General features: G+C 37.7%; 2 protein-coding genes across 7 annotated transcripts in view; one reads left to right on the forward strand and one right to left on the reverse strand.

The window, feature by feature from the left end:
* Positions 1-213: 213 nt before the first annotated feature.
* On the reverse strand, positions 214-18,536 carry TMA16 (translation machinery associated 16 homolog). 2 transcript variants are annotated; one of them, XR_013951147.1, is made up of 8 exons: positions 18,391-18,536; positions 17,467-17,579; positions 10,489-10,526; positions 9,626-9,710; positions 8,411-8,559; positions 6,847-6,980; positions 2,210-2,252; positions 358-453 (listed from the first exon to the last, which is right to left on the reverse strand). XR_013951147.1 is itself a non-coding variant. In XM_080591804.1 (7 exons), the coding sequence occupies exons 1-7, from the start codon at positions 18,391-18,393 to the stop codon at positions 312-314; spliced, it is 573 nt and encodes a 190-aa protein (XP_080447930.1). In that variant the 5' UTR covers positions 18,394-18,528; the 3' UTR covers positions 214-311. The 2 variants fall into 2 exon arrangements, 1 of the variants encoding a protein (XP_080447930.1); XM_080591804.1 differs by lacking the exon at positions 6,847-6,980 and having other exon boundaries at positions 214-453; positions 18,391-18,528.
* Positions 10,538-20,558, forward strand: part of LOC308195032 (uncharacterized protein) — a 31,737-nt gene continuing 21,716 nt past the window's right edge. For all 5 annotated transcript variants that reach the window (XR_013951148.1, XR_013951149.1, XM_080591806.1 and 2 more), the window contains exon 1: positions 10,538-15,966. Coding sequence is in view for 3 of the 5 variants with exons in the window: in XM_080591806.1 (XP_080447932.1) it covers positions 15,933-15,966 (34 nt within the window). In the remaining 2 variants the exon portion in view is untranslated. The remainder of the gene's footprint in view (positions 15,967-20,558) is intronic.

The raw sequence follows: 20,558 nt of genomic DNA on the forward strand, positions 1-20,558 counted from the left end.
AGTCAGGATGTCAAGATGTGGGCAATTTGTCAACTTAGAAGCCTGTGTCCTAAAGAGCAGGTACAGTATGAGAGGTAAGGACACAATTAAAATACTGAATTTTATTTAGCTATGAAAGCTGTAATTGAATAATATACTGCTGCTGAATGTTTGCTCTCTAGTGTAAGTACACAGTGAGTTTATCAAAAATGCAATTAGCAAAGACTGCAAATGTAATTAGAAACACTAGCTTTATTCTTGTTTCCAGTGCTGATTAAAGTAGGTTTCTTACAGTTCCCTTCAGCTGCTTCAACCCTTGAATCAGCTGGGGTTCATGAGGCTGTGTCTTCTGCTTTACTCAATTCTTCTTCATTTTCTCCATCTGCCACCTCAGTGTGACTACAGACAGCATCCCTAGCTGACAGCTTTCTCATTTTGATGTTTGGCAATTTCTTCAGATCACCATCCCATTCCCTGAAAGAAAAAGTCACAGAAAAACACTTATGGATAGGAATAGCAGGAAAAAGTAGCAGAGTTAGTTCACCTTTTCTCAGGAGATGCTAACTCAAGTGATGCTGTTTTTCTAATGTGTACTATCAGTCCAACTGCAGTATGAATGAGTGTCTGCATTTTCACCTGATCTTGGATGCTACAGTAGCTGCGATTTGTCTGTGAAGAACTAAGTACTTTCACATTTGATAGTCTGAAAAACCACCAACAAACCTGTTTCACTTTATCCCCACGGACTATTTGTATTCTCAGTTACTTGAGACCAACTGCTTCTAGGTTAGACACACTAAACTCACCAGCTTCTCTGGAAAAGCATTTCAGAAGATTTTCTTTCATTTGGCTGCTCAACTTGCAGAGCTAATATCACATGTACATCAAGTACTTCATTACAATTTATGGTAATTGTTAACATCTTGTATGACTTCAGGCAATTTGGTCTAGTGGGAGGTGTCCCTGCCCATGGCAGGGGGGTTGGACCTAGGTCATCTTTAAGGTCTCTTCCAACCCAAACCATTCTGTGATTCTGTAACTGGCTTCAAGGAGACAAAAAATGTTACTAAACAATAATTCACGTGATAAGTACGTTACTTCAAAAGGCTGCATAAAGAAGGAAGGGTTCACTTAAATATCCCATGTCGAATCCTGTATTCAACTGATAAAATGGCTGTTTGATGATAGTGTACTTCATGGATAATTTTTCTCAACTGCAAAGATAGTATGTGCCAATTATAAGCTAGACATGCTACTCTTGGTTCTACCAAGGCAATAAAACAGTAACACCTCCATCAGATATCCCAGTGCATGAAATCAATTGTGCATATAAAAACATGGCAGCCAGAGGTCCCTTTGAAATCTCCAGCAATATTCGATCATCCTGGGACTATGACTTCTGGCTGCACACCACCCCTAGGAGATGGTGCTGTATCACTCCTTGCAACACTTAAAATCCCTAAGTTTTGGGGGCTTCCCCCCAAGTATCTTGTTTGATAGAGCTGTCAGCAAGAGCAAGACACACCGAAGTGTTTCTTCAACCTCTTCCCAAGGCATACTGGCTTGCTAGCCCAGATGAGTTAGCAGCAAGTTCTACAGCTCCCAGAGCCTTAAGTGGATGTCATCAATTCTCTTATGACTTTCAACTAGTACATATACAAAAACACTGCCGCAGACCTTAGTCCACCTACATGTGCATCTTGTATCTTAGAAAACAAGACTAACAACTTAGTGCTGTTTTAGCTTACTTAATGGTTAAGTTCTGACTATAAATAATTTAGGTCATGACACTATATGACTGCAATTACCATCTGAAATTTCATTTCAGGTAAGAAAACTATTCCACTGTATTTCCATTTATCTATAAATCCATGTCTTGATCCTCAGAAACTAACAGTGAATGTTAATTCTTTTAATGTAAATTGGTGGACAGCTCAGGTAACAAAAAAACATTCTCTAAGAATATCAAAAAAAAATACTTCAGATGCAGAAATGGAACTCTGACTGTTGCAGCTTTCTAACACTCCCAATGTCTTACTGATTAACTGTCACCTGTAACAGCTACAAATTGCTGAGTTAGCAGCACCATACCTAGTCTTTTTCAAACAAGACAAATGTTTAGCAATTTTGCATAAATCCTTTTTAAAGAAAAGACAATACAACATTTCAAATTCAGAAACAGTGTTTTGCATAAACAGATTAATTAGTAGTGAGAATAAAAGGACCTTACCTGAAAAATTTAAGGTGCTTGCTGTTCACAATGTCTGGGATTTCTAATGGGAATGAAATTAAATACTATTAGATGTGTTACATGATTCAAGTGAGTCTCTTTTCAAAGAAAGAAATGTGAACTAAAGGGCTGAACATATTATTTCAGACACTGTAAAACCAAGAAAAGACAATAAGGACTCATGCTAGAAAGTTACTAGAACAATACATAAACACAAAGACCTCTCACTGCTGAAGTGAAGGAAGTGAAATACTTATGAACTGTTCCAGAATTCAAACATACCAGCTATTGAGAACCCTGTCCTGACAAATAATAAAAAGAAGGTGCTTTACCTTCTCTAAACTGACACATCTGAAAAATAGCTAGAAATGTAAGCACTTAAAAGATTACCTTTCAAAAAAAAAAGTCCAGTGAAGAAATCAGAAAAACAATTAATATATTTATTTTAAAAGCATAACTAGCCTCCTCAACCAGTATCAAGGTCTGCTTATGATAGTTTTTTAGAGACATTCCCTCACCTGCATAATAAGAATTCTACTTTGCATTCACTTACTATAAATACACAGATACAAGACACAATAAAAAAGATTACTTTCATAACTGACCTAAATATACAAGAAACACTATTAATTAGTTAGTATTAAGTGCTTAGGAAATGAAATGTTTAAGGAGAACAACTTCAAAGCACTTAAGCCACCACTACATGCAAGATAGATCAGTAGCAGACTTAGGAAAGTAAATTCAAGTAAGAAAATCTAAGAAATACTTCAACACACTTTTGAAAATTTACCATGTACAAGAATATGTATGTGTATATAAAATATAAACACTGGGAAGAGTACAGTTAGGTTCTCGGGTGTTTGAAGAGAACATGTTTTTGGATTTTGGAATATACTACTACTGACTTCCACCTGGATCAAGAGAGTGTAAAAGCAAAGAATGACTACTCCATGGCAATTAACCTCACTGCAATGCAATTATAGTTTGCATTGTTAAATACCTGTTCCAGAAGCCACTCTTGCTGCTGGGATGCTTGCTCTGGTTGCTGAAATGACTGATAAATACTGCAGTAAATGCAATGTAATATTTACAGAGAATGTTGGTACCTGTCTCCTCTCATGCACTGATGTTCCTCTAAGTAGAAGATAAATGAACAAGAATAGTTCCAAAGACTGAAAGATTTCATAATGACATAATGTCTTCCCCAGACCTAGCTTGAGAGAAATAACTGACATATGCTCACTACAGATCTTTCACTTTGGTAGTGAAAAAGGAAGGCAAACAGCTTGTACAGTGACCTATGGGACAGACTTCTTTTCTTCCTGGAGTAACCAAAATGTTCTTACTAGAGCTGTAGTTTCTAACCTCATGCAGAATCTTACCTATGATAGCTAAGCTACTTTGACTGGATTCAGTGCCATTCTTTTCTTGGTCAATCCCAAAATACTGCATGTGTCCTGAGCTTAACATTGACACTAATTTATAGAGATCCACGCCTTTGGAGTCTTGAAATTTTTGCACAATATAAAATACATCATAGAGCATAAAATAGACTGTTCGTAGACAGTATTTTGTTCTGTACAGACTTCACAGCCAGCAGGTAAAAGCAGGTCAAGAAGAAAGGCTGCTTGCTACCTCTTTAACATTAAATCCACTTTACTATTTTAGCTCTTAAAACTATAACATTTCAGGTACTTCTTATGCTGTCCTTGAGCAAGCCTGGAACATGCAGTCCTGCTTTTTTTCATCTATCAATTTTCTTGAGCCTTACAGTAATAAATCAGATGATGTTACCAATGCAGGATTATAGATGATTTTGCTATTACAGAATGTAGGATGATAACACCTATCACTTATCTTTGTGGCCAGATAGTCTTTACAATTCAGAAAAATGTTTCTTCCCTTTACATTGGGTTACAAAGGTACCAGTTGAGGACTGACAATAAATGCACTTGATCTTGATACCAATTGGACTTCTGCAGCCTGCTTTTTGGTAAACAAGTGCAGTACAACTGCTCACAGCTGAGCAAGGCAAAGAACATTTACGTAATCCTTTTTTTAGTCTGCTGATTCCTCGGTTCTGGTAAATGCTAATGCTGCCTGAGGCCCTTCTGTCCTAACCAAGCACTGAAACAAACCCACAGTTCCTCATGCTTCCTCCGCAGTCCCTTGAATTGCACTCTCGGCAGCAAAATGCCAAATGCTGAAATGCCCTGGCCTCCACAGGAGAGGAGTCACCCCCTTCTCTCAGCCGTTTCATGTGGAGCTCTGCCTACTCAGCTTTTTTCTAGGATCTTGGTGATGCGAGCAGTGAGTGTGGCAGGAGCAGCACTGTGCCAGTTTGGGCCAAGTGCCTCGGAGATGTGCTGAGGCTTACGTTTGTTCCCTGTGTCACAACACTGACATGCTGGTCTGAGCTATTCTCAGACAAACTAAGGCTACATGACAAGACTCGCAAAGCCCTTTCAATTGCTGCTTGTTGTCGTTGAAAAACCATCTTGGAAAGCTAATTGCTTTTGTGAAGTTCTGTAGGACTTTTTCCAAACAATATTCTGTGAGTTTTTTCTTGCCTATCATCCAGGGCTCACCGCAGCGTCAAGACAAAGCAAGTACTCCCAAGGGGTAACGCTGCACTGAATTCATCTTTACTGTTTTGGCAGCGGCACGTTTTAGGTTGTGCTTACGCATATGTTTGCAGCATGTTATACAATGCACACCACAGAACTGCCAGATTAGGAACTGAACTAGGAACTCTTGTCCCACTGTTTTGTGTGTAGAAATAATTAGTTAGTGCACAGTAACTGACTTTATTCATTACGATGGAAAGCTGCAGTAGCACCGTATTGTCAGATTAATAACACTTGTTTTACTGATGCATCTCCATAGCATGCACCAGGGTCATGGCTTTTATCATTCTGTTTCTTTTCAGAAGTATGCTGTTCATAAAAACATCATAATTCTTCACAGCAGTAACCACTTCTCTCTCCTAAAGCAAAGACTTGCAGAAGAAATTTACCTAAATCTCACAAGAACTGAAGTGGCGCTGCTCCTGGCACAACATATGGAATATTCATGTCATATTCATTAGAACTATCATAAGGAGAAAACACCCAAGTTGGGTCAAAAGGTGCTATTGCAGTCTGAAGTTACGAAGGGAAAAGGATGTCAAACTGTAGATGTTTTGTAGACATACATCTTCTTTAAATGAAGAACCATTCAGGTACACAATCATGATTGTTACAGAAGGCAACAGCTATCAGTGCTGTAGTTATACTAGCAAATACATGCAAGTGATAAAACTTTCATTTAAATTAAAATCAATTTCCCTATATCCTGAAATTTCAAAAACTAACTAATAAAAGTGGTGCATTTAACTTTAAAGGCTCTTCTTCCCCCCCAGAAAATTTACCTTCCACTTCTGTAAGAACATGCTAGGCAAATAAAGGCAAATTATCAAAAATGTATGATGTTCAGATGATATAATTATGATGTTTTTCAACTAAAACCACACTAACTCTAAATTCTGTCAAAATATCCTGTCAAAATCTAGGATTTCCTTTCAATAGCTTTCCGATAAACACGAAAGACCAGATTAAAATACACTCACACAAATGACGATACGTCAGGTAGAAAGCAGTAAAATTAACTTAGATATATTTAAGGGGCAAGGGGGTGACAAGTAACTGCTAACAAAAGTCAACAACCTCTGACTGAATGTTCCCTGTATAGGTACTATTTTTTTAAGAGTAAAATTTGATGTGCTTTTGGATATCTACCACTTCCGTAAACACACTAAAAATAATTTTTTTTCATTTGCATATACCTGATATGCAATATGAAATTCAGCATTGAATTATAAGAGAATTTCTTATAATTCCTTAATTCTAAGCAATTCATATCATGTAGTTTGTTCACCACAAATGCATATGCCTACAAGAAATAACTGAATTCAGCAATGGAGGGGAAGGAGGAACAGCTACTATGTCAGTTATCAAAGCTTCACTACAGCTTCCAGTGATAATGATGTAGAGCATAAAAGCAGTTTCCAGCTGATTTCCATTTATCTCCGATCTCTAATTACAGTATTTAGCAGCAACTATTTTCTGTGAATGAATACTGTCCTAGACAGAGAGCAAAACCTGCAGCAGCTGTGATAACAAATAATGAATGATTTGAGAGCGTATTTAATATGTGAAGTTGCACCATGCTCTCTGAATGCTTTACTTACTAATGCTATAATAACCTCCAATTTTGCTTACAATATTTCTGGATTCTTTATTTTTATGTTGTGCTTGTGCGTTTGACATCTTTCTATCTAGTCCTACTCATTTTTTGTCAGCTTTCCACAAAGCAATACAGGGGAAAAAAAAGAACTAAAATTTAAAAGCAATACCAGAAAGGAAATTTTCTACAACTGAGCCTTTTGATGACATTCATAGGATCTACTTTCCTATGACTTTTTCCCCCTTCTAAGTGAACAAAAATAGATTTGTTACACGTGAAGTCATACAGATATTTCTGAATTCCTCTGCAATTGCAAGATGTGAAAGTAACAAGTAGCAGTTGCAAAATTTTTATAACTACTTGTTTTTAATTGGTAAAATACAATCAAGGGGAATATGACATGCAGCCCAAACCTTGCTCTCCTTTGTATCTGATCATTGTTGATTTTTCATTTCTTCCATGACTCACTTTAACCATTAGCCAGACTGACTACCTTTGAATAATACTTTAGCATTAAAGCCAAGTCCATCATTTGACTCCAACATGCCTATTTGTGAAAGAAAAATGCAAATCATAAATTTCAGTACTGTTTTGTACTTCACTTTTTTCAAGTCTTTGGTTTTTGTACAATTATCGTCCCTTTTTTCTTATTTCATAGAATCATAGAATCATAGAATATCCTGAGTTGGAAGGGACCCTTAAGGATCATCAAGTCCAACTCTTGATACCGCACAGGTCTACCCAAAAGTTCAGACCATGTGACTAAGTGCACAGTCCAATCTCTTCTTAAATTCAGACAGGCTCGGTGCAGTGACCACTTCCCTGGGGAGCCTGTTCCAGTGTGCAACCACCCTCTCTGTGAAGAACCCCCTCCTGATGTCGAGCCTAAATTTCCCCTGCCTCAGCTTAACCCCGTTCCCGCGGGTCCTGTCACTGGTGTTAATGGAGAAAAGGTCTCCTGCCTCTCGACACCCCCTTACGAGGAAGTTGTAGACTGTGATGAGGTCTCCCCTCAGCCTCCTCTTCTCCAGGCTGAACAGGCCCAGTGACCTCAGCCGTTCCTCGTACGTCTTCCCCTCCAGGCCTTTCACCATCTTCATAGCCCTCCTCTGTACACTCTCCAGCTTACTGATTTCACCAGCTTACTGATTTCACCAGCTTACTGATGCTTCCCTTCCAGCTATCTCATTCTCAGACTTATGTCTCTCTCTCAAGTAGCTTGCATCTGTGTGCTACCTCCCAGAAGACAAAATACTTTCATAAAGAGTTTGTTTCTTCTTATGGGAGACTCTATGCACTTGAAGAGAAAATCTTCAGCTCTAATGCCTGTGTTGTGATTTTCACATGACTGCTTCTCAGTTGATCCTGGAAGATTTCACTAGACACTCCACTGCCACAGAAAGATAAATGGTAACAAAAAAGCCAACAAGAAAAACTGGCATTATGATTTTATTCAAACTTGTGATGATGGCCAAGGTAAATGTTTTAAAAACTCAAAGTGCTTTCAGCTGAGCTCTCATCTGTAACGCTTAATTTGAAATCTTCAGAATTTTTGTGAGTTTGATTATTAAGAGGTTAAGTATTAGGGCCTTCACATATATTCCCTCCAACACCTCCCATGAGTCAAAGAAAGCAAAACTCCTCTACCTGAGAGCAAAAGTAAAAATGTGTTTTTCCTCTTTGTGGATTATCATTTGTGCCTGTGGAATAGAGCCTGTAGATTAGATGTGTCATAATAGTCCAGCATTTCTTCCCGGATTCCCTCAATTTTAATAGAAAGACTTAGAAATAATAGAATGAAATATTCAAACTTTGGAAGTACTCATCAGCAACAAACTCCATAACAAACTAGCTGTTAGTGAGTTCTTTTGAGAATTGAATAATAAACATCATGCCTAAAAATTTCACTTAGGTTCTAGCCTCGTGAGCAGGAGGAGAAGGTATGACCACATGGTTATTTCTAATGCTTTTACATACCTATCCCATAGCCTTCATAGAGCTGTCTTTCTCGTTCCATGGTCTGCTTGATGACAGTTTCCCGTGAACCATGCTGTCTTCCCTGTCTACCTTTAATACTGTTTCGTAATTCAATCTGCTCCAATTCATCACTGAATCGGCCTATGTATCTGAAAGAAATAAGATGCACTTATGCTACATGTATTCATGCAAAATTTTTGCACAACACAATTATTTTGACAATCTAAGAAGTTGTTTTACAAATTATATTTTCTAAATTAGTCAGATACAGTTCAAATCTAAGAAACATCACTCTCATCGTCAAAGTAAAAGCCCCGTTTAGAAATACATTTGAATCATCCGCTGCTTACAGAACATTTTTTGTTTTTTTGTTCAAACTACTTTAGATAAAACTTCCATGCTATCATGAGTTCTCAGTGTTAGGTTTAAGTTTTGCTAAATTTTAAGAGCTGAATTTCACCATCCCATTAATGGGTTTTGTGGTTCTTCTGTCTTATACATCATGGTGACATCATCCATGTCATATACATCATTGTATAATCATCCAAACTGGATCCACAGAGTAAGTTGTTACTGCCTTTGCAGTATCACTAGTGTTGGCTAGCAGCTTACAGATTTCATGAATTGTGAAAGAAGTATTTCAGAGCTTCTGAAAGAAAATGGACATAATGCAAATTTTTAAGAATACTTAAATATTATATCCTTACACTTGAAGGCAAAAACTCGTGACAGGCCACAGGTACATATACCCAGCAGCACAGAACTAAGTTCTTTCTTACCCAAATCCAATTGTGATATTTCCTGCCCTAAAAATCTGCCCACCTGAATATTACTTAATCTTCTCACCAAAGAAAATTAAAGAAAAAAGGTGTAAGGAATAGAACAGACTTTGTGCACTGTTTCACTGAACAACCCAACTAGCAAATTCAGGCAATTACACTTCTCCAAATAATTAATCCTCCACACAATACAATAGAAGATAGACAGTTAAATAAAAATGCAAGGGTTACTTCAATGATTCTATTGTAAATATATATATATATATATCTTTTAATATGTAACTGTCCTGTTTTAACAAAATCAACTACTTGATATTACTAATAGTAACATAACAAGTAAGTCCTCTGAGTCAACATCACTATATAGATCTTATTTAAGAACATTATTTTAAAAGACAAATCAAGCTTTTCAGTCCCATTTTAACTGCAGACTTACTCTTCAATTAGTTCACAAGCTTCCTTCTTTGTGTAATCAGTTTTATTGGGGTCAAGGTGACTTTGAAACCATTGCAGCTTTTCTCCTGGAAAAAAAAAAGTGACCATTAATGATTATATTACCATGGTATCACCAGCAAAGATTAAAGTTCCTCAAAGTTTCTTAAATAAACCTCAATTATTCAAGATTTTGAATGGAAATTTGGCTCACTGATCATGTGTATACCGGGTATGAAGGTATCTATAATAGAAACATTATGTTCCTTTTGGAAAGAAGTTTTAATACTTCACTGTGAATTACTGGAAACTAGCATCTAAAATATCAATTGGATCAATTGCTTAAGATGCCAAGTTATTAATGCCCAAAGAAAAAAACAACAACAACAAAAGAGTGGCTGAACAAGAGTTCCAGTTACCACAATTTTTAAATAATTCAATTGAAAAGGTGAATGTCAATCATTTGAAAGAAAAATATTTCAGGTTGTGTCTTGAAGTCTTGTATTTACTTGACAGACATTATTACAGTGTCTGTTAATCTACATATATAATCTTCTTTTAGAAATGTTTAAGAAAAGCATGGAGACAAGTACAATAAATACAGGTACAGATGTATAAAAAGAGATGTTTGTTCTATATTGACCTGTTGTCGTGTACACTAAGGATTAGGCTCTAAGCCCCGAATTCAACCCCGTAAGTAATACTTCAAAGAATCTCAGGTATTTCAGCACTTCTTCAAAGTCCCCTTTAAGATTACAGAGTCAGATTATAGATGAAGAAACCTCAAGTAGAGAAGCTATAAAGTTGGTAAAACAAATTTTATGATAAAAAATACTAGTGTATTCAGTAATAGACGTTTCTGCTCACCAATAATATTCAAACGCAAAGCTTTTTCAGTCTTCAACCTAACAGAGCAAAACAGACATGTTAGCAAGGAATGAATACCATGTAAATAAAAATTATCTTCACTTTCCTTCCCCAGAAAATAGTTTTGGACTCAAGATGGAAGTCAAGGTAAAATTTCAAATGGAAAATATCTGCCAAATTCAGAACAATATACAACTTATTTTGCTTTGTTGAAAATTTCTACTTTTTGGTAGTTACCACCTGAAATTCATCCAGTCTACCTATTAAGTTAAAATAGTAGCTTGGAAGAAAAGAAATAGAAAAACAGGATGAAAGATCTGCACTGTAGTAGTATTGTTAAGCATTTCTAATATTCTGCTGGTATTATTTCATGTGTTTGAAAATCAAAAACAGAAGGCTTCACTGTCGTGCATTCTCACAAATAAAACATAATAGGAAAAGTATCATATTAGTATTTAATAAACTAATTATTAAAGTTAGTGCTTAGCGGTAAAACTTAATATGTTAAGAAGCTGAAATTAAGTTTTAAAATTAAAAATATGAAGAAAATTAATCTCAATGTGTTTTTCACTCCACCGCAATTTCTGGTGGGATACTGAAGCCTTCTGTATTCTGAGAGATGTGTGTACACAATTCAGTTTGGGATTAATTCCAGTCCTATTAAGAAATTCTTAGAGAACACAAGTTCTCCTGTTGCCTCATGCCCTACAGCTCTCAGATTCAGTCTGGAGCAATGAATGTTGTTGAATGTCATTTTATTTCCAGAAAGGAAAGGAATAGATTGGGATTAGTATAAAGTTTGTCACTGGAAAAATATCTTAGCCATGCATATTCGCTGTATATATCCAAGGACTTGTGATATAATTAAGAGGAGGTTCTGTTATTTAATAAGAAAACCGATAAAGAATAAAGAAAATGATAAAGGATATAATTTGAAAGAGCAAATGCTGTCAAAAATTCAACTCAGTTCAAAGCTAATTAAATTGATTAAATTCCTTGTACTCTATAGGATTTAATGAACATTTCACAGTTAACTGAATTAACTCGAGGACAAAAGATATCACCTGCCGCAAAAGTTCACATCAAAAGAGAAAGTCCTGCTTTCAAGAGACAAACATACTTGAGTCACTTGGCCATAAACCTACGTTATTAAAGTAATGATTATATTTTTCATGTAGTATTTACATTTTTAATGTAAAAAATTGTAAATTTTTAAAAATGTAGATTTTTTAAATATAAAAATCTATAGAAGTCATGCAACGGGGTTGAGTTTTATCAAACCTGCCAAAAAAAAAAACAAGCTGGTTGATTAATTAAATTATCCTAGCGTTTAACTAAAAATGACACCAGTTTGCATGGATTAAAGGACATATCCGGATGAGAAGATGTAAAAAAAAAAAAATAAAAAATAAAGGGAAAAATATTTAGATTGGAAGTCCGCGTTAAAACTCTGCTGTAAAAGACGTCATCAATAAAAAACGTGGTAGGGAGCCTGCAGAAGGCTTACAGCACAGATCGTGGAGTTGTGACAGGCAAGAGCATCCATGCCAAGGATTTTTATTTCCACACAGTGGGGCCTCACAGCCGCAGTCCCTGCTGTGAACCTTGCATGGCAACAAAGCGAGCCAAGCACATCTGCAAAGTGTTGCCATAGAGAAAACTACAATGCCATCTAGAAAAGCTTCCTGATTAGGATCATAAATTGTCATCTATCTATGCTCTAAAACACTAAGAGCTGCCATTTGGGCCCACGATGGTTGCTAGCTCATTTATTTATCTAGGCAATGATGCACACAACCAGGCTTATCTTCTGGAAGAAAAACCTCCTTTAGTCTTTAGGTGTGCACAACTTATTTCAGTTTGAGAAATATTGGATGATAGGATCAGATATTGCCTCACTGTACTTTTCATAAGAGCCTGACCTCAATGACTGCTAGAAGACAACAGTATTAGCAGGGAGGCTAATCAAATGAGCTAAGGCAAAGACAGTTCCTCTTATCTCCTTCCACACAGTGAGTAACATCTTTTACTCAAGGGAAAGAGGACAATGGCAGGGATACAATCTTGTGGCAGGCAGGCTGTTGCTTCTTAATGATTTTCTACCAAAAGGAAAAAAATAATCGAATCATGCTTAGCCACTGATTATTGATAAGGGTGATAAGCAGTTTTCTTGAGATGTACTAGGTACTTTAAAAGTTAACGTTCATTCTCCATTAGCACTTCTTATCGCAGATACTGTATTCAACTGCTCTAAATATTAGAATTGAATAAATACTATTTTGCCAAATCAGTTTATTTGGTATTTTTTTCCCTGCCATATCCACCCATACAATGCCACTTACAGCTCTGAGAATGAAGACCGACTCCTTTATTAAGAAATGTCATGGCTGACAGAACAAATTTCCTTTTGTTTCTTGTTTCAGGTTGCTAAATACCTTTCGTAGTTCTCCCTACGCATGCCAATTTTTATTAGCTGACTCACCAATTAGTAGCCTGGCTAAGCACTTCAGGATACTTCCATATGAAACTACCTTTATAAAAATTTAAAATCAACATATTTGCAGTTCATTTTTTTTTATTTCTGTAACCAAAAGTGAAATAGTTCTAAGAGGTAACATTTCTCAGTTTCACATAAAGAATGTGCAAGAATACATCTCAAAGTATCACTGCTGCAAACAGCACAACTAGGATCATAGTAGCTCAAGGGAGATTAAAAGGTTAGACAACAGAAAAGCTAAGGAGAAACAAACAATAGAGTTCCACATGCAGATATAAGACTCCGGCTTATTCCTAAGGGAAAACAGTACTTCATGCCAGATCAAGAAATACTGTAAAAATTTCTTAGCTCTCGTACCTCAGAGCATGGTATTATTTAGACTGGCATCTCTGTAACGAAAATGGACAGACTCCTGAAAAATTTACAATGTATGCACAACAGAAAGGGTATATCCTGAGTTAGACATGAAGAAAAATATCCTGCAATAGATCAGCTTTGGCTACCAAAAACTGTGACAGATTTCAACAGTTACAAACAAAATATGGTTGGTGTTGGTGCATCATTACTAGCAGAAGCTCTAGGCCTATTTCAGCACGTTCTACTTACCTGAAAGTGTAGAAAAAGCAATGTTCTACTGACACAAGTGAGCCAGGTATTGCTGGCTCGTAACGTCTTTGTAATGATTTAACAGAGCAAACAACTTGCCTGTAGGAATAAGCATTCACATGTAGATTAAGGAAGAATAAATTGGTAGAAATATACTGGAATTTGGCGCTGATTAGACCTTGAGGAGAGCTGTGAAGAGGCACACAGAAAGGTGTGATTCAAGTGAACAGAGTGACAGAAGATTGTAGTCAATTTTCTAAAACCAATTGGTCTGTCTCCCCTCATTATGGTCAAGATTGGTCCTTTGTAATACAGGCAGTTTCTGGACAACAAGCTTATTATTACTGTCACATTTCATTGAGAATGCTTGCATTGAAGATTACTTGGATGACAGATTTCTGCAGCTTATAGAATTTCTCCTGCCTTTTTCCTAGCGTTGCACAGTCTTACTGAAATTCCTTGTGGGTAACGTCCTTCCTTTTTTATTTAGCTTGTTTGGGCAAAAGATGTGCATTTCATAGCTAAATGCAAATCCCTTTCCTATTTAACATGAACAGGCGTGTTAATAGTAGCTATTTCCATATCTTCTTAATACAGAAAAGTAAAAAAGTAAATAGAAGCCTAAATTGTCTCTAGTCCTGAATCCTGTCTCAAGCCAAGTACTGAAGAAAAATAACACAAAAAATCAAGGAAAACATGTATCAATACTTCCACAAAAGACACTGAGCTTCCAGTAACATGTTGTTCAAGGGCTACCTACACCCAAATGATACGTTTGTATTGAACATTTATCAATAGATAAGGTGTACATGTGTTCAAAAAGTATCGCACACATTTCCCCAATCTCAACTGCAGCACCTTGTGGCAAGTAATTCCACAGCTTAACTAAAATAATACAGACTGTGCAGATGAACTTCCTAGAGTGACTGATTGTGTCTCATCCCTATTTCAGAAAAAAAGATGGAAGAATCATGTTTTCTTTGCCACAGAAGTGCATTAGCCTCTACAGAGAAATTGTCCCTTTCACTGAGGGCTGCTGAGATCATATTAGGAATACTGCCTCAGGCTCCAGGCCCTGCCCACATCTATTTCTATAGTGTAAGAAGCATGTTCAAGAAAGGATGAGAATAGTAGATGGGACCAAGAAAGAATATGCCGCAGAGATCATGAGGGAGCATCTCCTACTGACCTATTTCAACTTCAGTATATAATTTTCCAGCAAATAATTCTTCAGTAAACTTCTTGCTGTTAAGGCTCAAATTTCGAAGAAACAATGCTAGAGCATTTATTTAATATTACCAGCTCCTGTTAAAAGACAGCACTTATGAAATTTCCAAAAGCAGTGAAGAAGAAATGACTGGTGTAGGCTACTGCTTTTCCCTCGTCAGGGTAGAAAGTCTTCCTCGGCCTACAGCATCAGAAACGTATTTATTCATTTTCAGAGGTCTGCAAACTGAACCCAAACCCCATCGCTATCACATTCTAAAGAAACTCACAGCTAAGTAATTCCACTGATAAGACTGGTTAGTGGCTAAACAGGCTGTTTTTAACACCTGCATAACTCCAAATATTAAAAAATAAAAACATTAAAAAGGTAAGATTTAACAAGCTGATTAATACAGGTAATACTGATCTATAAGAAACTAGAACAAGACTTTTAAAGAAAATAGGGAAGAACATAAAGAAACATTAGCCATGTCTTTTGAGTTAAACTGATTTCCTCCAATTGTCTATATTCTAATGCAGATCGTGTTTAGAACATCACAACAAAACAGACCTACAAAGTGAACAATGATAATTAATCAGATAGGACCGAGGACCGCAAGATGTAGAGATCTTGTTTATGGATAGAATATTTTTCTCTCACAATAAGCTTTGGATAGTCCAGGTTGACACACTACTTTTGGCAGAACAGTTTCCCTATGAGAAACAAAGGGTTACATCAGCTACCATCAGCCTAAAGGACTCACACCTGAAAAAGTGAGAGAGCTTGAAAAAGAAGAGGTAACTATAAAGAAACAGAACCTAAAGAAAATGATAGTAATCTACATCTTCTAATTGTAATCCCAGCTTCTCTGTTAAGACATCAGGCTTCATTTGATCCCCACAAAAAATAGGGATAAAACAACTGCTCCTTCATTGGGTTGCTTGACACACACCTTTGATTAGCCTGCTGGGCAGCCAACACTTAACGGCTTCCTATAAAATGGTGCTTTCTCCTCCTATAAGCTAGAACTCACACCAAAATGTAGCTTACTTGCTTCATTTAGAAGAGTTTTACTATTATGGCTAGCTCTGTTTGCTATGCTTCAGAAGGAAGTAATACAAAGACTGACTAACCATGCTACTTATACAGACTGTTGTCCCCTACACAGGTAAGAAACTCTTCATTTCTTTTATGTAAACTTCCTTTTTAAAAAGCTACTAACTTTACGAAGTTACTCTTTAGTGTGGAAAAAAAAATAATTACAGGGCAAGTCATATGGAAGAACACTATTCCAGCATGAGTTTTTTACTTTCATTTCTTGCTATTGTAAGAGGAAACAAAAATAGCACTCCAAGAAGAGCTTGTCAGTACAGGTGTCTGTATCAGTCTAATTCTACCCACATAAACAAATCACTGAAAGTCTTGATTAAGTGTGCCCTGTCTGAATGAATAACCGCTACCTCACTCCTTTACACACTAAGTCTTCTTGTGCATGTTTTTCTTTATTGGAAAATTACAGATGTAAGAACAAAGAATCAAGTATAAATCAGTTACCTTTTGTGATTAAGCTCCCTGAGTGGCAGTTATGAGGCAAAATGAGATAATTAAGGGATGACAATTTAGTACTAGGAAAACAACCACAAAAAATAATTTACAAACAGTAGTCAGAAAAGCACAGACAACACAAAGCAGCAGGGAAAGCTTCTTGCAAGCTCGGAATCTGCACAATCCTCACCACGTGCTGCTTGTAACTTCCTGCAGCAGCTCTGCTGAAGCTACAGGACACAGCTGTGTCCTTTTTTCCCTAGTGAAGGGCCTCTTCCTAGGCAGAGTAACCTTACAAGTTTGCCCTGGATAGGGCTGCACAACCTCTGAGGAACCCTTCAACTGTACCAGCAGTTCCCAACGCAACACCTTCAAGTGTGTGAATACTTTGGTTCAGTTTGTGTGGTCTATCAAAGTATCAGTATACTTTGACAGAAAATGCTTGAAGTACAGTTTAATAGATTTCTAAACAAACAGTCATGCTATATCAGCATTCAAGGAGTTGGTTGGTATATGTGTTAGAAACAGCAAGCTGAGACAGAACAGAAATCAAAGGCCTGTCCTCTCCACCTGTCTTTCCCCTCTGCAATAGGGGAAAGAAAATTAAAAGATGGGACAGCAGGAAATCACCAAAAGGAGTTAACTATTTAGTCTTATTCAGAAGTCTCTCTCCTGTAGGAAGGACACCAAATGATGTTTATGGCTCTTCTCTATGAACTCAGCACTTCAGTACAAGAAGCCAGACCCTAAGCAGGTTTCTTACTAAATCTTGAAGTAAAACAAGGTGACTAAACTTCATGCAAAGTCACTAGCATGATGCCATTCAGGCTATTAAAAAGCAAAATGCTGTGATAAGAAGAATCGCAGAATCATTAAGATTGGAAAGTATCTCTAAGAAGTCTTATTTACAAGTAGCTGAACTACATCCTTAAGCTGATTTTTGTGAATATAGGTCCGTCAGTTCACATGGCCTATATAGCATGGTAGTGGTAGGCTGTTTTATTAAAATAAATAGATGTTAAGGTTGTATCAGCATAACAGTCCCCTTTCACCAGCACTCACAAACAAAAGTATCTACTGTAATATCCTTCAGTCTGTACATAAGGTTGCACAGTAAACTTACTTTTCTTTCTTATCCTGTTTGTGTGCTTCCCTTGCAAGCTGCGCAGCTTTTCTGCTGTAAGGATGGATAACTTTTTTCTCTTGCTTCGCGCCTTTGCTTTTCGGTAACTTTGGCTGAAAAGAAATCAAAGATACTGTATGCTACTAAACTAAAACATTAAAGGAAAGATAGGGGCACGTGTCATGGCAGGGACTTAAAAACTCATGAATCCCTATCTCACAAACCCCTTAATTTATAGTAGTGCTTTACCAGTTCCAACAGGTGGATCTTACCCCCCCTCAATAACATACACAACAACAAAATTATTTAAACACATTCCGTGCTGTAATGTAATTACTGGAATGTAGGAAATGCTGCAACATATTTTGCATAAGGCCTTCCCTCAAAATGCATACTTTGTGGAACTCTGTGGCTAGGAAACTAAGATTACTGCTGCGTGCCTCAGCAATTTTCTGACTCAAGTTTCTGATTGTTTTGATTTCTGGAAAAGGCCAGACATAACTTATGCGACAAAACAGAAGGGTTTTTTTTGGTTTTTTTTTGTCCTTTCCAGCAGACCATGGGAGTGCCTCTGGCTGCTGTCTGGTAAGAGGCAGCGAGGAGTAAACGGAGACCTCAGTGCATCACTTTATGGGTGTTCGGGATCGCGGGGGGGGAGCTGAATCGCCCTGGACACTCAGGGAAGCCTCCAGAGGCACCGTGCGCTAGTTGCACGCGTTTTGCTCCTCGCTTTCTGCAGTCGGGGCTGGAAGCAGCAGCCGGGGGGCACAATGCCAGCCCCTCGGGAGAGGCCCGCATGAGCACAAGGCGGGCCGAGCCGCTCCCTTCTCCCGGGCTTCCCCCGACGGGAAGGGAAGAAAAGGCAAAGAAATGAAAGGAAAGGAAAGGAGAGCCGCGCCATGCCCCCTGCCCGCACGCACGCACCATGGCGATCGCTGCCCTCAGCCGCCGCCGTGCAGCAGCCGCAGAGCTCCGGGCGGCGGCGCCGGCAGAGAGCACAGGGTTCCGGGGTGGGCCGCCACCTCCTCTTCCTCTTCCCCCTTTTCCTCCTCCTCTTCCTCCTCGTCCCCGGCATGCCTAGTAGCTGAGGGGTTTGAGGGTGACGGCCTCGCTGTAGCCGCTGCGGGGCGGGAGCAGGGGAAGGGCCTGGCTCCACTGACTGGAAAAATAGAATAAAAAATAAAACCACGCCGTAAGAACAGGCTTCTACCGTCTTCGAAGAGTCCAAGTAAAATACGTTAGGAACCAACCTCTGTGTGCTTCATGACACAGATGTGCTTTCATCCCTGCCTGTGGCGGGGTTGGAGTTAAATGATCTCTAACGTCCCTACCAACCTGAGCCATTCTATGGTTTTCTGTAAAAATTCTGTTATTTTCAACCTAAATCGGGAGCTACAACAGGAGAAACGAGAGTAAGTGAAAAAGCAGGCAAAATATCAGAAAAACACCATGATCCAGGTAGAAAGCTACCAAGGGAGTACTATCTCAAACCCTTCCTTAAAAGGCAGCTCAATGGACCCTTCAGCTACAGAAACGGTTAGCTTTGGGGAAATTTTTGGACCCAGATGAAAGCACTTTTGCCTGTCAGCTTTTATGTTGCCACTCATTCTTCTTTTCAGGCAGTAAACCCAGATACAGTCACTTCTGAAGCAGAGGTATCAAGGTGAGTAGTGCAGGAAAGATGGCCCTGGAAAGGTTGAAATCCATCAGCTTTATCCCTTGTCATATCTGAATTTTTGGGAACAAATAATCAAATTAGCTTGGCTACTTTGTTAACTAACATACCCACCAACACGTCCAAACTTAATGATACTGATTTTAAAAAGTAATCAACTTCCAGTATCTTCCACAGCACTGCCCTTCCTAAGAGCCTAAGACAACTTTCAGATTTCTTTTTCTAAGCAAGTCAAGAAGTTACCATCGAGGCCTAGTAACAATGTGCTTATAGAAAAGAAATTATGACTGTTCAACAGACAGTCATTGATAGCAGACTAAACAGAGACACTGTCATAGGGCTTACTACGTCTTGCTTAAGCATTACACGGAGAAGTAAAATCTGTTAGCTTACCCAATGAAGTTTGGAAAAGACAGGAAAGATTATGGGCATGAAGTCCTTTGTTATACCTGACAAGAAGCATCAAAAGCCCAAATGAAAAGAAGATTGATCTCTCTTAGTTCTCATTTAATATTTATTAATTTCAAAGAATGGCACTAACAAGCAGGAATGTACAGACAGACTTTTTTCTTGACTAGTTACCTTCAGGTGATGTCCTGACATCCATGAGCAGAATGCATACTGCATGGTTTTGTTCCAGCCCTGGTTCTGTGTGTACCTTCGTTATATGTGTTTAAGTACAATAAAAATTATTTTCCAAGCTAAAGACGGGATGTTTTCCTTTACTGTGCTGACCTACCAAACCTGTACCTACAGAACAGAAGATCTACTTCTGCTAAATGACCATTTAAATTTAAAGTTTAATGACACCTACGTGTGCCATTATTTTTACATAATAATACTTAATACTGAGGTATTAAGGAGTATTTTCATACTACACCTTTGTTTCACATTCTATGTGAAGCTCAAGTGCCCATCCAGTGACAGTTGTTTTCTTATGTATATAATTTACTATGTACCAGTCATTGACAGGAAACTGAGCACTGGATTTTAAATCATTCATCCAAGTAAATAAATTCAGACATGCTGTCAAGTAGCACAGGAATCATAGTAGCTCAGTTTTAATACAGTTCAAATCCAGATGGGGCCAGCAAATTATATTTAACTGGGAAATGCAGAAGGAAGTAAGTTTTGAAAAGGAGTTAATAGTGAAATTAAATATAAGTGAGACAATACAGTAAACTGACAGTGAAAACTGTTTTACAGTGGGGTCCCACTTCATGAATACAAATTAAAGTTAAAGAAAGTTTTAAATTCTTTGTTCATTTGGATGAACAAAAATGTGGCCTTTATTTTTTTTTTCTGCTCAGAAATTCACTAAAAACGCTTATAAAGAAACAGCATTGAGCTGAGCCTTTTCTTCTTAGATGAGCAGTTTCCAAACTTGCACCATGGCCATGCTGTAATTGCAGCCCTT

Source organism: Anser brachyrhynchus (genome assembly GCF_964034855.1).
Source record: "Anser brachyrhynchus genome assembly, chromosome: 4".
In the NCBI taxonomy this organism is placed as follows: Eukaryota; Metazoa; Chordata; class Aves; order Anseriformes; family Anatidae; genus Anser; species Anser brachyrhynchus.